A 17890-nucleotide genomic window follows, 5' to 3' on the forward strand; every position below is an offset into this window, starting at 1 on the left:
ATAAGCTTCAAGCATCCTTTTCAATGTACAAGCTCCCAGAAATGTTGGTCACAGACAATGGGCCATAATTTATCAGCAGGGAATTCGAGTATTTCCAAAAGTCAAATCACCTTCGGCGTAGAAGAAGTTTCATACCTTCCATTGTCCAATGGTCTGTTGGAACGAGCAGTCCAATCTTTGAAGGCAGACTTGAAGAAACCACCTACATGTCTCAGTTTCCATTTGGTTATCAGACCACGTTCTAATCATGCAACTACAGGGATAGCTCCAGCAGAGTTGCTGATGGGGAGAAAAGTCCACACCAGGTTCAATCTCATCTTTCCACACCTGGGGGCAAGGCTGAAACAGCAGCAGGAATGCCAATGCTGCATGCACAAATCTTCTTCATAGAAATGGCCTTGTATGGGTAAGAGGCATGGTCGACACAAGTTCAAGTCCCATTACCTACAAAGTTCGGGTAGGTGAGGCGGTCCTGAGCACGCACATTGACCACATGAAAGTTGCAAATTCATAAACAGAGCAAGAGCAAAACATAACCAGTGCCTCAGAAAAGCAGGAAGGCTGTCAGAATCCTTGCATTCTCCCCTCTATCTAGCATTGAAGAAACATCGGAATCTAAGATAGACATGGCAGATGTTGCAGCCTCAACGCCTTTACTACCTGAAGAAGAGGATAAGTTCCTTCGGAGATGCGCTGGGCACAAGAGGTTGGCTGCAGTCCAGTACACATCACTCGTTAGAGGCTGAGTCAAAGGAACCGGACCGATGCAAAAATGCCCCTGGAGAGGCTACAAGAAAAAGAACAGGCATAAGCCCCCAAACATAGAGTGGAAGGGATTTGTAATTGTAACGAGGTCAGTCAGAATATGAGTTTCCTGATTGGGGCTGTTAACCTGATTTAATCTAGGAGCCTTGGCTGACAGATATAAACAGAACTGTCAGAGGTTGTGCTCACTCTAACAGCTGGCTCTGATGACCAGTGTCAAATACTATGCATGTGTAAATAAAGGATGACTTGTGACAGGGTACCACCTTTTGTGAAGTTGTTTGATTTGACAGATTAGGAATTGCAGATTTCCTCTTATCACAATTTAAAATGTCCTATGTAAATATCTGTGCTTTAAGCAGGAAAGTAATATGACATTTACTCTTCTGGTTACAGTTTTTCTAACTGTGGCACAGTGGTTAGCACTGCTGCCTCACAGCACCAGAGGCCTGGGTTCAATTCCCATCTCAGGTGACTGACTGTGTGGAGTTTGCACATTCTCCCCGTGTCTGCTCCGGTTTCCTCCCACAGTCCAAAAATGTGCAGGTTAGGTGAATTGGCCATGCTAAATTGCCCGTAGTGTTAGGTGTAGGGGAATGGGTCTGGGTGGGTTGCACTTCAGCGGGTCGGTGTGGACTTGTTGGGCCGAAGGGCCTGTTTCCACGCTGTAAGTAATCCAATCTAAAGATGAATACTTTGCTATTATGGACAGTGGAATTAGTGATTCCTTCTTTCTGTCATTTCATTTGCTCAAAACCCATAATGCAATCATGTCATACAGTTATAAAGCAACTGTACAAAGTTGCTAATTATTTCAATTTTTTTTCTTAAAAACACATCAATCAAAAACAATGAGGTGTCAAAATCAAGTACTAAACTGTCCTGAACCTCGACAGGATGGCATTGATAATTGGATTAGCATTTTCAGTAAAATTCAAAATCATTTTAAATAATTTGTTCTGTTATTGCTTTTATATGTCCCTTCCAGGTTTCTGGGTCTGAAAAGGAAATTACCTATATAAGCTTATCATGCTGTAATTTCATTCTTAGATCAGGGGTTTGTAGCAACAGATATTCACCGGCAGAATATAGTTACCGCATTCGGGAGGAAGCTTGTATTGTATATGTGAATGAGAGTTTATAATGGAAAATGTTGATGAGTGAATCGAGAATTGGCTTTTAATATATATTATAACAACACATCGTCTACTGATGTAACTTAATCCTTTCTAGAAATGCAATACTAAAACGACTTGCTACCTTCTTCCAGCTTTTGAAATTCAAAACCTGATCTTTAAGGGGAATACACGCTGCAAATACTTTACACAGAGGGTGGTGGGTGTCTGGAACATGTTGCCAGCAGTGGCAGGCATGGTAGATTCATTTAAGATGTGTCTGGACAGATGCATGAGTAGGTGAGGAGCAGAGGGATACGGATGCTTAGGAATTGGGCGACAGGTTTGGACAGTAGATCTGGGTCGGCTCAGGCTTGGAGGGCGGAAGGGCCTGTTCCTGGGCTGTAAATTTTCTTTGTTCTTTATACCTCCTGGTTTGTTACCTATGTTTTTTTAAATTAATTTTGGTCTTTATATTGTTTTGTATTTTTGAAGTTGGTTTATTCATATTAAAAATGAATGACTTATACCAAAACACTTATTTTGCTTTTGGTACATTTGTACAATTTAGCAATGATAGTGGAAATTGTTGTGAACTTTTAGAATTGGAATGGCTTTGCAGTGTGGCTATTTGGCCATTGAAGAAAAATAGATTAAGTAGGTTAATACCTTTGTCATGAATCAATAGGAACTGACTTACAAATGGGCTTATCAGAAACTTGAAAACAATGGCCAATGTTTTATGAGCTCTTATATAAATGCAAATCCTTAAAAATTTGAATATATTTTGGCTAGCTGAATAATTTGATTTCAAAATATGTGACCTTTATGCATATACATCCATTCTAAAAAGAAAGCAGACTTTTTTAGAATTTGAATACACAGCTTCAGGGCAACATATTCCTGAGGAATTAATTGACAAAGTAACATACTATTGCAGACGGAGAATGTAGAAGGTGTGCAATGGTTCATAAACTTTGGAAGGAAAAGAGGCTGTTACTCTCATGGTATGCACTCCTTATTTGGTAGGCTCGCTGAGACGTTAGAATTCACTGTTATGAAGCAACCCTGATAGGTTTGGAGTTCAGTGACCTACTGAACCAACAGCTCCCATTATTGAGCGAAGGTCTGTATTTTGTAAATAATATTTTAAGAATGACATACCGAAAAACCACTCACATTATGAGTATTCTTTCCTTGAATCAAATATGTGCAGATACTTACTACTTTTAAATAGATTTTGCTATTTGTGCAAAACTTTGCTGACTACAAAAGCCTTAACAATGTCAGCAGCAGATACTTGCATTTTTGTAATTGTTTTGAAATTGGAAAAAGGGCTTTGCAATCTCAAAGACACAATATAAATTCAGCTTGGTATTAGTTCAATGTGTATAATCGGCTTGATCATCGCATTGTAACTAATAATATTGTAGTAATATTTATAAATTCAATCTAGTCTTTAAGAGCCACATTTGAAGTGTTTTTCTTTTATACGTGTAGTCTGTTTAATCAAAAATTTATTGTTTGGTGGTGTTAGCAAAAGAATGCAGTAACTGCCTTGTTCACTCTTATAAGATTCAATGTGAGTCTAAAATTCAAACTTTTTTAAAGCTTTAAAATAATAATCTAAGAATATGTGATTTATTGATTATAATGCTTAGGTTTTTTTTCTTGCTGGGTGTTTAACCTGGATTACTAAATTTTAAAGAACTTGGATTTCCTTCAGAAGAACATTTTCTTTTTTAACTGAAGGCAGGCATTTGGAGGCAAAGGACTTGAAGATCTGCCATTAATTTGATTGCTTTTGAATTCAAAATGTGCATCAGTCTGGTAGATCCCCTGATTTATGGCAGGGTATCTTTAGTTATCCTTCACATCAAGTAACATTGACTATACTTTAAAAATTGGATGCATAAGCATACCCAAATTCTGTTCACTTGCTGCAAAGAGATTAATCCATTGTTCATGAAATGCAGCTGCTGTGTGATATAAATCAACCTTTTAGCCAATCTAATCTTTGAGGTGTTTATTTATTAATAAAGCAAGAAAAATTATCTAAATCCAATCTTTTTTACTGTGTATTGTGAACATTAGAGTACAAAGCTTCATCATTTCTTAACAACGTGAGATTTTATATTTTAGTTGTTCTGGAAATGTGCCAGTGCAATACACCATAAATAACAATGTGGAGAGGAATAGTAAATACTGCTAATAGCCCGGTTTACACTACTAACTTTACATTCATATGAAAATTGAACTCAGGACTATTGTGGGAAAGGATGCTAGTACAAACCTCATCAATTCATGTTTGAACTGGTTGTAGGGTTACTAGGTTGTAGAGTTACTATCTTTTGCAAAGTTCAAAAGCAACAGAAGAGACCAGAGGAAGAGGACATGGATGGAATTGGCAGCTTTAATAGTTTGTTCTCACAACGAAATTTGAGAAGTAAGTCTTAAAAAAGTGAGTTTCTATTTAAAAAATCAGATTTTGCGTTCAGCTTCCATTTTTGTTTTAAAAGTTCTTGTTCTAAACCTGGAACTGTCAAAACTAGTTAGGAGGCAATCCTAATTGGCTATTGTAAAAACTTGAATTATATTGAAACCATGCAAGAAGGAAAAAGATTAAAAACAACTATAAAAAAAGCATTTCCATTAAATTAAGAAGAACTACTGGGCACTTGTGAGCTGAGACAAAATATCAATGTTACAACCGACTGAAAGAAATCTGGTGTACCCTGGAAAATCAGGATTTATGTTCAGAATATTCAAGCTAATCTCTCTCTCTCTGTCTGTCTGTCTCTCTCTCTCTCTCTCAATCATTTGCACCATCCATTCATAACTTATACACCCATTCTTTCATTCACTAACTTTTCCATTCACTCTTTTTTTCACCAGTTTCTCCCATCCAACTACTTCACCTACTAATCTGCTCATGCACTCAGACTACAGGTAGTGGTGTCGTGAGGGAGACAATGATATAGTGGAAATATCCCTAGACTGGTAATCCACAACCCCAGGCTGTTGTTTTGCTGGTAGGAGTTGAAATCTCGCCATAGCAAATAATAAAATCTATATTTAATAAAAACCTTAAATTAAAGATGCCTAATAGTGACCATGCAACTACTTGTTGTAAAAACTCAACTGCTTCACTTATCCTTGAAGAAAGTAAATCTGCTATCTTTATCTGGTCTGGCCTACATGTGACTCCAGACGCACAGCAATGTGGATGATCCCTAATTGCCTTCTGGTCAGTAAGGGATCGGAAATACCATAGAAACATAGAAATTATGTGGGCAATTCAACCCTTCAAGCCTGCTCTACCATTCAACATGATCGTGGCTGGTCATCCAATCTCAGTACCCTATTCCTGCTTTCTCCCCATACCCTTTGATCCCATTAACCCTAAAAACTATATCAAACTCCTTCTTACCAGCAGAGCCAACAGTACCAACATCCTCTGAACAAATTAAAAGAAAACCATCCATGCACTCGTTCATCGGTTGAGTCATTCATTTATGCATGCAATTGTGCATGTACTGCTTTGTTTTTCTACTCAATCATCTGTTCACCCAGTCATATACCTACCAATTCACTCACTGGTGTACTCACCTATTCATTCATACATCCATTCATCCATTTGCACATATATTCATCCCCTTAACCATTCACTCATACACTGATTCTTATAACAGTTCATTCATAAAGTCATCCACTAACCTGACCATTCACCCATTCACCTCTGATTGCCTCCACCCATCCACTCACTCATGCTCACTCATCTGCTCAGTATTCCTTTAAACACCCATTCACTCATCCACTCACCCATCCATCCATTCCACCAAGATGCACTTGTGCACCCACCCATTCATCCATTGACTCAACCCCTTTCCTGCTTGTTCGTTCCTCATCCACCTGTTTCTTTGCTGACCTGTTTGCACTGTCACTCACCCATTCACTTGAGCACTGATTTCCTAACACGCTAAGAAGCTATTTAAATTTCCTAAAGCTTTATATCACATTACTTACTAGTGTATTGCAAATAGCACAGTAAAAAGCTTCCCAACACTTGCCCAATATTATGGAAACCAGTTCAATAAAAGGTTTATTCTACATTTTAAAGAAGCTGGCATGGAACAGCAGCCAGAAGTGCAAAGGTTGGTCATGTTGTAAAACAGTGGAATAAGGCAGGGCAGGTGACTGAGGTGTTAAGAGGGGGAGCACTTTGGGGCCGGCTACCATAATTCGATTACTTTTAAAGTAATGATGGAAAAGGATAGACCTGATCATAAAGTTGAACTAAATTGGAGGAAGGCCAATTTTGACGGTAGTAGATAAGAACTTTTAAAAGTAATTGGGAGCAGATTTTCGCAGGTAAAGAGTCGACTGGAAAATGGGAAACCTTCAAAAATGAGGTGAGAGTCCAGAGACTATATATTCCTGTTAGGGGAAAGGCTGGTAGGTGTTGGGAATGCTGAATGACTAAAGAAATTGAGGTTAAGAAAAAGAAGCACGTGTCAGGTATAGACAACATTGATTAAGTGAATCCTTAGACTATAAAAGCAGTAAAAATACCCTTAAGAGGGAAATAGGAGGGCAAAAATGGGACATGAGATAGCTTTGCCAAATAGAATTAAGGAAAATCCAAAGGGATTAAGGATAAAAGGGTAAGTAGGGAGAGAATTGAGCCCCTCAAAGATCAGCAAGGCAGCCTATGTATGGAACTGTAGGAGATGGGGGAGACACTAAACGAGTATTTCATATCAGTGTTTAGTGTGGAGAAGGACATGGAAGATATAGAATGTGGGGAAATAGATAGTGACATCTTGAAAAGTATCCATATTACAGAGGAGGAGGTACTTGATATCTTAAAACGCATAAGTGTGGATAAATCCCCAGGACCTGATCAAGTGTATCATAGAACTCTGTGGGAAGTGAGGGAGGTGAATGCTGGGCCCCAAGCTGAGATATTTGTATGTTTATAGTCACAGGTAAGGTGCCAGAAGACTAGATGTTGGCTAACGTGGTGCCACTATTTTTTAAAAAGTGGTAAGGAAAAGCCAGGGAACTATAGACCGATGAGCCGGACATCGGTGGTGGACATGTTGTTGAATGGAACCCTGAGGAACAAGAATTATGTGTATTTGAAAAGACAAGGACTAATTAGGGATAGTCAACATAGCTTTGTGAGTGGGAAATCATGTCTCATGAACTTGATTGAGTTTTTTGAAGAAGTAACTAAGAGGATTGATGAGGGCAAAGTGGTAGATGGTGATCTGTATGGACTTCAGTAAAGCATTCGACAAGGTTCCTTATGGAAGACTGGTCAGTAAGGTTAGATCTCATGGCTCAAAGGTAGAAGACCAAGGATAGTAGTGGAGGGTTGCCTTTCAGACTGGAGGCATGTGACTAGTGGAGTGTCACAAGGATCGGTGCTGGGTCCACTACTTTTCGACATTTATATAAATGATTTGGATGTGAACATAGGAGGTATAGCTAGTAAGTTTGCACATGACACCAAAATTGGAGGTGTAATGGACAGTGAAGAAGGTTACCTCAGAGTACAACCGGTTCTTCATCAGATGGGCAAATGGGTTCAGGAATGGCAGATGGAGCTTAATTTAGATAAATGTGAAACGCTGCATTTTGGATAGGCAAATCAGGGCAGGACTTATGCACTTAATGGTCAAGTCCTGGGGAGTGTTACTGAACAAAGAGACTTTCAAGTGCAAGTTCATAGTTCCTTGAAAGTGGAGCCACATAGCGTAGTGAAGAAGGCATTTGGTTTGCTTTCCTTTATTGGTCAGAGCATTGAATATAGAATATAGAGTATAGAGTGTAGGAGTTGTGAAGTCATTCTGCAGCTTTACAGGATTATGGTGAGGCTACTTTTGAAATAATGTGTGCAATTCCGGTCTCACTCCTATTGGAAGGATGTTGTGAAACTATGAAAGGTTCAGAAAAGATTTACAAGGATGCTGTCAGGGTTGAAGGGTTTGAGCTATAGGGAGAGGCTGAATAGGCTGAGGCTGTTTTCCCTGGAGCATCGGAGACTGAGGGATGACCTTATAGAGGTTCATAAAATCATGAGGGGTAGGGATAGGGTAAATAAACAAGGTCTTTTCCCTGGGGTGGAAGAGTCCATAGCTAAAGGGCGTAGGTTTAGGGTGAGAGGGGAAAAATTTTAAAGGGGCAACGTTTTCACACAAAGGGTGATGCATGTATGGGATCAGCTGCCAGAAGAAGTGGTGGAGGCTGGTACAATTACAACACTTAAAAGGCATCTGGATGGGTATGTGAATAGGAAGGTTTTAAAGGGATATGGGCCAAGTGCTGGCAAATGGGACTAGATTAGGTTAGATATCTTGTCAGCATGGATGAGACAGACCGAAGGGTATTTTTCTGTGCTGTACATCTCTAGGACTCTAACTAATATGGATCATCTAGTGTTACACATTTAACATTTGAATGGCCTATCACAATGCCACCTATAGGATTAACAAGTACTACAAGTTTTCGATTATAACGAATGGCCTATTAAAGTACCACCTACAGGAATAGCAAGTACTGCAAGTTTTCAATAGTAAAGAATTTAGTATATTGTTTGAGAGAACAAAATTTGTTGCAAAATAGAAGCAAAGCATGAGCAACAAGTTGGTGATTGAGTATTCTGTGGTGAGTGGCTCACCCACGACTCCTCTAAATCTCGGCACTACGCACAAGACACAAGTTTGGATTCTGTCGAACTACTCTTTTCTTGTTATAGCACAAGTAGTTAGATATTGTCCAGTTTGAAACTGTCTTTGTGACACCCCTTCCAATGGAATTAACACACTGAAAAGCTATTTAAATATACTAAAGTCTTTCAGTGTGTTATTGAATGCTTACTGGTAGATAGAAGGGCGCCTTAAAAAGGCCCCCTATCTCCTCCTCTCATCCACTGCTATGGTAAGCAGTTCAGTAGAAGGTATGTTCTAACTCATTTCATGATTGATATATCATGGCTACATTGTTTACCGATTTAAACTGCACTGCAGCAACCTGCCAAACTCTTTTTGGAATCAGCTCTTAAGCACAAATTATTTTCCATGTTAAAAAATCATAGACAGGAAATATATGGAAAGTACCTCCAAGCCAAACCCTATCCTGATTTAGATAGACCGCTGTTCCTTTATTGCTATTGGGTCAAAATTCTGGAATTTCCTATCTAACAAAATTATGGGAGCATCTTCAACACATAGATTGTGCAAAAAGGCTGAACTCATCATTGCAAGTATACAAATTTTTATTTAAACAAGCTCCTAGTCACATAAAATTTAACTAAGTATTTTGAACAAGTAAAAAATGTAATATTAAAGCTGAGAAAGAATATATTTTAATTCAGTATAGCAAACAAATACATTTTCAAAGCTGGGATATTTAATTGATTGTATTAAGAGGAATTATATCAGCTGAGGAAATGTAATTTAATTCAAAATAATGTCATAATTTACTGAGCTAATAGCATAAATTCATTTAGTACAGCATGGAAAAAGTAAATAGCTTGATAACATCACATTAATTTCAGAGCAACATGTAAAATAAATAAAATAAACAACAATAAATCATGAAGTACAGTATGGAAAATTAAATGAATGCAGCAAGCATAAATCAGAACAGTACTAAAAGAAATATGTGAATTGATGAGTTGTCGAAATGACTATATACCCAGAAAACTATGTTGTCTACTCAGTGCCAGAGTTTGGGATATCTGCTCAGGACTGGACTGGAACTTGGAGTGGGAGCCAGAATTTATTTGTCATGCTCAACATAGGCACCAACAACCTGGGTAAGAGTAGGAAGGTCATCCTGCATATAAACATGAGGAGTTAGGCACCAAACTAAAGAGCAGAACCTCAAAGTAATAATCTCTGGAGTACTATCTCTAAATTATTACCTGAGCCTCATTCCATTGACAGCAATAAGATAAGATTAATGAAATAAACGTGTGCTCATAGAATGGTCTGGGACAATTGGGTTCTGGTTCATGGGGCACAGTCATCAGTATTGGAGAAAGTTGAGTCTGTAGCATTAGGATTGTGTACTGTGATTGATTGAGCGGTGCTGAGACCTGTGCAAATCGCAAAACTATAAAATGGGTGAGGGATCAAACTTGGATATAAATAGCAAGTCCAGGGATGGAGTGAAGGTAGGAGAGCAAGGTATAACATAGAAAATTACAGTCGGAGGAAGAGAATACATCTAAGAATACTCCCAATGGTCAACACTAGATGTTAAGAAGATGAAAATAAAGGCTCTATATCTGAATGTACGTGACACTCATAACAACAAAGTAAACCAGATGACAGGTTGACCATTTTCCTGCTGACATGGTGTCCATTTTACCTCAATTACCATTGTCAACCAAATGATACAGTAATTGGTGGGTGAACAACAAGATATCAGTCATTTAGACGGAGATAGAATGAGATAATACTAAATATTAAAGGTGTAATGAACAATTCTGAGGACCAAACAAAACTGCAAAAGGATGCTAGTAGAATATTGGTCAAGATATTCTGATGAATATCACTGTGATTGCCACTCTGCTCCTATTTATTTGCCTTAGTCCTGATTTCTGCATTTCAAGATGGGAATTCTGATCCTAATTCCTTCACAAATGAAGAGTGTACATAAATCAAACCATTCCACCATTATACAAAATAGTCAGGCAATGTTAAATGCTTCCTTTTACAGCTATCAGTATGCCATGTTCTAAGATTAAAATGTCCGGCAGCAATCTCGCCACATTGTCAGCTGCTGTAAAAGGGTATGTATGTATGGTAAGAGTAGGGTTAGCGTGGCATTTACTTAAGGGGTTAGTATGCAATCAACCAAGACGCTAGATATATGATGGAATGCTTAGGGTAGATCAGGGTTGGAGTTGTGAGGCAGGTGGGTGTGTTGGGACAGCAGGGAAGAAAACTGTTAGGGCCGCAGTGGCAGCAATGTTTGGGGGTGTCAAAACTAGCAGAAGAGGGCAGATATTGGAGGGTGGAGCGGGGGGTGCTAGGGCGTGGAGTGTTGGTCTTGTAGTCGCAGCTAAGGGGGATGTTGGGGGTTGCAGAAGATGGTATTGGAACCAGAGGTGCCAAATAAAGATGAAGCAACAGAATGTCAGGACCAAATGCTTTGGTTCAGAGGAGATTGGAGTGTTGCGGGTTCAGGGTATTATAGTAGAATCTTGTTGTGTTGGATGAGGGTCTGATCATTGGGGAGGAGAGTTGGCGTGGTTGGCAGGGGCCAGAGAGCTACACTAACTTTTTAATCTTCTAACTTTTCCTGGGTAATATAAATTTAACTGAAGCAGAACCGTTCAAATTCTCCTCCTTCAATGGATTGTTTTGAAAAGTTCCAGATACAATGGAATTGGCCATCAAAATCTTCAATTTCCTGGAAATTCCCACAGTGTCTTCTGCACTTGGAATTCTACGTGGTCCTGACACACAACTCGTGTCAGCATTGCTTCATTGACTATCTGGCCATTGGAATATCCAAATGGAATGGACAACCAACGTTTGATGGATTAAATATGAATGAATCTGAAGTGAAAAATAAATGCTGCACCTTCATCTCATTTGAAAACTGTTCCATTATCTGGCTTTAATATCCAAAAATGTGTTTGTAAAATGGTGTCCTGGAGATTGTGTATTGCAGTGAGTAAGATGGGTTCTTGTCAGAATAATCAAATTAAAATAATGACAGTTTGAATGGAAGAACACTCTGATGTGGAAGGGTTGGGGGAATTCAATTCCTAAGATACTAAAAAAACTACACCTTAGATGGATAAAATGTTACTGAATTAGTGGGTTTATAGAACATAAAGGTTAAGATGTAGCCCGACTTAGTCTACAGGTCAAGTACTCGATACAATTTTAGATTCCACACTACAGAAAGCATAAGAGGAAATACAGAGTTAGTTGACCTGCCTTCAAGAAACTCATGCCTACTACCATTGTTTAACTAATTTCTCCAAGTGCACAGCAATTTCACAGTTGATACAGCAAAATTGATAGACAAACTAGCAGTTTACCAACAAATGGCATGTAATGTTCTTGTTTAATCCTTTCCCATTTTTTTGAAGAGGGTGAGTTATATTTGCTACCATCTGGTCTTCTAGCAAAACCTTCTCTTTAATTTTAAAAATTTGGTGAAAAGTAAGGTGACGTGCAATTAAGTGAATGGATACAGGGACCACATTCTAGGCAAATCTCACTTTGCATGTTAACTTTAAAGACTGAGCTGCATCAATGGCCTACAGAAAATATTATGTGTACTTATTTTTAAAATATGATTACAGATATTGGAAGTAAATTATGTCAGTTTGAAATGATCATAATGACATAGATCCAAACAAATGAATTAATGCAAGAAGAAGCTATTCAATCCCAGGAATCTGATCTGTAATTTCGTATGATCATACCTTATCGACTGTAATCTCAAATCTGCATTCCAGTCTAACACTGATAACCCTTGCTAACCTAGAATCTATCAACTTCTGCTTTAAAATATTCAAGGGCTCTGCTTTCACCACCTTTTCAGAAAGAGAATTCCAAAGACATACTCTGAGAGATTTGCCTCATCTCTGTTTTAAATGGACGATTTCTGATTTTTAAACAGCAACCTCCTAATTTTACATTTGCCTTTCAGAGGAAGCACTATCTCCACGTCTACCAAGTTAAGATTCCTCAGGATCATATATACTTCAATCAAGTCACCACTTATTTTCTTAACTCCACTAAGTACAAGCCTAGTCTTTTTGACCTTTTTCCATCCTTCCATCCCAGGTATTAGACTACTAAACCTTCTCTGAACTGACTCCAGTGTAAGAGTTATTTATGTGAGTAAAAACCTGAGCAATGTACTGCTCAGTTGTACAGAGCATAAGGTGCCAGTAATACGTAAATAAATACCGGAAATAGAAGGTTAAGTAGTATCTTTGGTGAGAAACTGAGTTAACTGAAACTGAGTGAAACGTTAAATCTGTTTCTCTTCACCAATGCTGAATGATTTGCTGAATATTTCAAGAATTTATTCCATAAGATTCCAGGTTAGGTTTCCAGATTCTTCTGTAAGCTCATCTCAGTCAAGGCAATGTGCCAAAGTTGAATTATAGTTGGCATCATATGAATTAATTCATTGATGATACCCTTCATGCTCAAATTGCCTCCCAACATACATTACTAGCTTTAGGCTGTGGAACTATACTTTAGCAAATATCAGCCTCAATAGGATAATATAGTCAGGATGAAAATTACCAGAAGATTGATCAGACCAAAGGAGGCCTTATCTATGATCCAGTAATGACATTGCCTGCAATAAACAGGTGCAAGAAGCTACATAACAGTAAATTTCTGAAAATATTTATGGTATTTATTACTTTTAATGTATAAATATATTCTATTTTTGCCTGAGCATTGTACTTTCCATTTGTTTTGTACAGTACAAGGGTATCATCTTTGGTTATTGACCACTACTTTATCCACCTGTGTGTATAGTACAAGACATCTGCTGCAAAGCAATGTTTTCATAACAGAAAAAATCCAAATGATACCATGCTGTATAAGCTATATTGAAGCAAAGCTACAGAAGACAAGCCAAGGTGGCTAATGTCACCAAATCAACAACCATGATGCAGTAGTGTTGCCGTAAAACAAAGCTGTTGAAAAATCTTGATTGTTATGTGGTTTCTGAATAAGAAGAGCTAGACTGATTGGTATTAGATGCTTTTAATTGCTATGAATATTCCTCCATTGTCTTTCCTTCCTGAACTTTCCTTTAGTTCTATGTCATTCACAAACCTTAGAGCATATTATGCGATAATGATGAAAGTTTAAGTCCAGGAATTAACAGGGTTGCAAGGGACCAATCCAGATTGCTTCTGAACAAGTGAATTAAAGGTGACGCCAAAGATTTTCCAATCTATTTAAGACTCGTTGAATGAATTACAGCATGATTTTGATGTCAAAATCTTATCAGTGTAATTACTCTGACTTCTTCAGAATTAACAATATAAGATGTACTGTTCCAATTATTCTGACATGTGAGGGTTGTTAAAACACTCTTTTCTGTATCTAAAAAATCCAAAAAATGGTTGAAAAGTAAGCAAATGTAAAATAGCTGTGTGAAAGTACAGAGGAAGTTGACCACAAATCATAATTTTTGTAATTCCTGGATGTCTAAACAAAAACAACATGCTGGAAACACTCAACAGGTAATGCAGAAAATATCAACTCATCCATTGTCTACAAATGTACACGGCCTGTTGAATGTTTCCCTACATAGGAAGAATAGACTTTGTTCACAACATGACATTTTTTTCCATGACATTGTTGTTGGGTATTGTTATAACCACAATGAAGACCATCACATTATGACAGAACCTGAGGATTACCTGTTCTGTATGCCTCAACACTCACTCTGGAACTAATTGACCCATTAAGGAAATACTTGCATGCCACATAAGTGGTTTGCCTGTAAAAATATATATGCCATCAAAGGGAAACTTATCATGCTGTGGACTGTCGTAAATGGCACAAAATTATTTTCATGGTTGTGTACAATGAAAGTACCATTGATGTAGAACTTCCTGATCCTTTTGGTCTCCAGTTATGCCATAGGTTAGTTCAGTTGGCTGGACATCTGGTTTGCAGTGTAGAATGACGCCAACAGTGTGCAATCAATTTCCACACAAAACCGAAGACACCGTGACCATGAACTCTCCTCAATCTATCCCTTCACCTGAGGTGTGGAGATCTCTCAGTTGAATCATCTGCAGTCATCTTTCTCAAATGAGAGAGCAACATAATTGTTATCTGAGAGGCTAACCTCACCCTGCCCACACAGACCAGTATTACTGAATAATTAGAATTCCAATGTTGTCCTCTTGGAAAATGATGTGCCGTACTGGTTATAATATTCACAAAAGCCAAAAAAAATTTCAAAGTTATAAAATCATTTTAGAATTGATGTGCATTCTTAACTAAGAAAAATACTGTAGTTGCTGGAAATCTGAAACACAGAATATCCAAAGAAATTCAGCAGGACTGGCAGGATCTGTGGAGAAAGAAATAGAATTAATGGTTCAAGTTCAATAGGGATAGTTCTGAAGAAGAATCCTATCAGACTTGAAATGGCAACTCTTGTTTATCTCTCTCCACAGATGCTACCAGATTTGCTGAGTTTCTTCAGTTTGCATTCACAACTGTTTGGCATTTTGTATGAACTGGTAGTATAATGACTGCAGAGTACATTTTTGTAAATCATATCTGACACCTGTACATTTCATCCAGAATCACAATGGTACTAAATCTGTTTAGGTTGGTCATTTCTGCTCAGGTATATCTCTCTGCTGTTGTATTTCTGTAATCTTGCTACATGGTATGCACAAAACATACTTTGAAAATACGAGGGGTCAATCTTGCCATACAAAGATGGGAATTCATTCCCAGTTGTAAAATTATTTCATGGTACTGAACTGTTTGCATTATGATTTCAACTTAAGGATGTTAAACTTATTTTGTTTGATTTCTCATTACTTTATACACATTAATAAGTTTTGTAAAAGAAATAAAAATTCATGTTTTATTTTTAAAATATGGACAGCTGCTGATTGCAAGGAGTGTGATATTAGACTGGAATAGTTGTTGACATATTCCAAAAGGCAAATTCAAATGTAAAACAGGTAAAACATGTTGCTTCAGCATTCTTACAAAGTGCCAACAAGCATTTGAATTGTAAAAGCAACTTTCACCGCATCTTGACAGTTTTACTCTGAAAACTCAACCGTCCAACGGAACCTCTATCCCGCCCCAAGCCATTTCAAAGCATCTTGGCTCAGATGCAAGAGGCCCATGTCCCAATATAGCAGGCTTATGGAATTTTGGAAGAATTGGAACGTGACATAATGGAGAAAGTTCTCAACTTTATTTCTGTTTGCAAAATTAATCTGGTTTATGATTTTCTTTTTATTTACCAAGAAAACCTTTACAGACTTGCAGGTGTTCACTTAAGAATGAAGATTAATGTGAGCAATTAGGCCATTTGTCAGTTAAAAATACAGCTGTATTCTTCAGTACTGTTTTGCATTTTCAACAGAATGTTTAGAGGTCGCTTTTTTCCAATTCAGTATCTGTCCAGCAAGTCTGTTTATTATTTAACATTGTTCACTTCACCCATTCTGCTTAGTATCAACTTAACATATGGCTGTTTGTAGTCTCTGACTGTACCGAGATATATGTTTAGTAATCTGCACATGTACCATAACGTATGTACCAAGACTACACCCAAGATAAATTTCAAGAAAGAACCTCGTCAGATGGATGTGTTAACATTTGATTGCTAGTCAAATATATTAAGCAACACATACAATGGATATCATATAAATATTTAAAAATAGCATTCCAATTTGAGTAATTATATGTTATATATTTGGGGCGGCATGGTGGCTCAGTAGTTAGCACTGCTGCCTCACAGTGCCAGGGACCCGGGTTCGATTCCAGCCTCAGCTAACTGTCTGTGTGGAGTTTGCACATTCTCCCTGTGTCTGCATGGGTTTCCTCCCACAATCCAAAGATGTGCAGGTTGGGTGAATTGCCCATGCTAAATTGTCCATAGTGTTCAGGGATGTGGAGGTTAGATGCATTAGTCAGGGGTAAATATGGAATGACAGGATAGGGGAATTGGTCTGGGTGGGGTACTCTTTGGAGGGTCAGTGTGGACTTGTTGGACCGAAGGACCTGTTTCCACACTGCAGAGATTCTATGATCTATAAGGTATTTTTTTTTTAACTTTCAGACAGTTAGCAAGAGATGATACTCAGGTAGAAGCTTGAAATAAAAGGTGACACAAGGTCTTAATCCATTAATAATTATCACGTTTGTTTTTTCATGGTGCCATTTCTTATTGTTTTACGAAGACAATTCCAATGCAAGATCTTTGTAAAAGCTTTGACTCAACAACTTTCAGGCCACAAGTTTGTCACTTGTACATAGGGTATAGCCAGTAGATTTATGATTATCATATATATAAATGTGTATATTGAATTAACATGTAGCCCTTGATTAACGTTACATAAGTAAAACAGTGATTTTTAAAAATAAAATCATTTACTAAACTGCAAAAGATTACCAATATTCCGACTTATTCTGATCTTTTGTAAGACTAGTAATGGTGGTACTATCAGATATTCACAATTCTTTTTCAATTAATAACATCAATGTATCTGATTGTGATCAGCCAGCTTTCAAAATCATTGTAAACTTGGTGATGACTTGAACGTAGCTCAGATTTGGTAGTGAGCTGCCTGTTGAATTGCTGCAATTTTGTGTAGACCCACAATGCTGTTAGGGAGGGAATTTCAGGATTTTGACCCAGTGACACTGAAGGAATGGTGATGTATTTCCAAGTCAGGATGGTGAGTGGTTGGAGAGGAACCTGTAGGGGGTGATGTTCCTATGTGTCTGCTACCCTTGTCCTTCAAGGTGGAAATGGTGTAGATTTGGAAGGTGCTGCATAAGGAGCATTGGTGAATTTCTGCAGTGCAAGGTGTAAATGACACACACTGATACTATTGTGGGTGGAGAGTGTGGATGTGGTGCCAACCAAGCAGCTGCTTTGTTCTGGATGGTATCAAGATTTTTGAATGTTGTTAGAGCTGTAGTCATCCAAATAAGTTGGGAATATTCCATCACATTACTGACATGTTCTGTACAGATGATGGACAGATATTGGGGAGTGAAGAGATGAGTCACTTGCTGCAAGATTCCTAAACTTTGACCAGATGTTGTGACCACAGTATTTGTATTGCTAATCCTGTTCAGTTTCAGATCAATGGTAACTCCCCAGGATGTTGATAGTGAGGGATTCAGTGATGGTAATACCATTGAATATCAAGGGACAAGGATTAGATTGCCTCTTATTTGGGATGGCCAGTGTCTGTCAATTATGCTGCACAAATGTTACTGCCACTTTCC

General features: G+C 38.0%; 1 protein-coding gene across 2 annotated transcripts in view; it reads left to right on the forward strand.

Annotated features, from left to right (window-relative positions):
• The window catches only part of tmem9b (TMEM9 domain family, member B), an 83947-nt gene that overhangs the window by 61847 nt on the left and 4210 nt on the right, over positions 1–17890 (forward strand). Inside the window, exon 5 of one of the 2 annotated variants that reach the window (XM_072592305.1) lies at positions 12567–12703. The exons of the other annotated variant lie outside the window; for it this stretch is intronic. Coding sequence (XP_072448406.1) covers positions 12567–12703 — 137 coding nt within the window. The remainder of the gene's footprint in view (positions 1–12566; positions 12704–17890) is intronic. 2 annotated transcript variants of the gene reach the window in all.

This window comes from Chiloscyllium punctatum, chromosome 22 (assembly GCF_047496795.1).
Source record: "Chiloscyllium punctatum isolate Juve2018m chromosome 22, sChiPun1.3, whole genome shotgun sequence".
Lineage (NCBI taxonomy): Eukaryota > Metazoa > Chordata > Chondrichthyes > Orectolobiformes > Hemiscylliidae > Chiloscyllium > Chiloscyllium punctatum.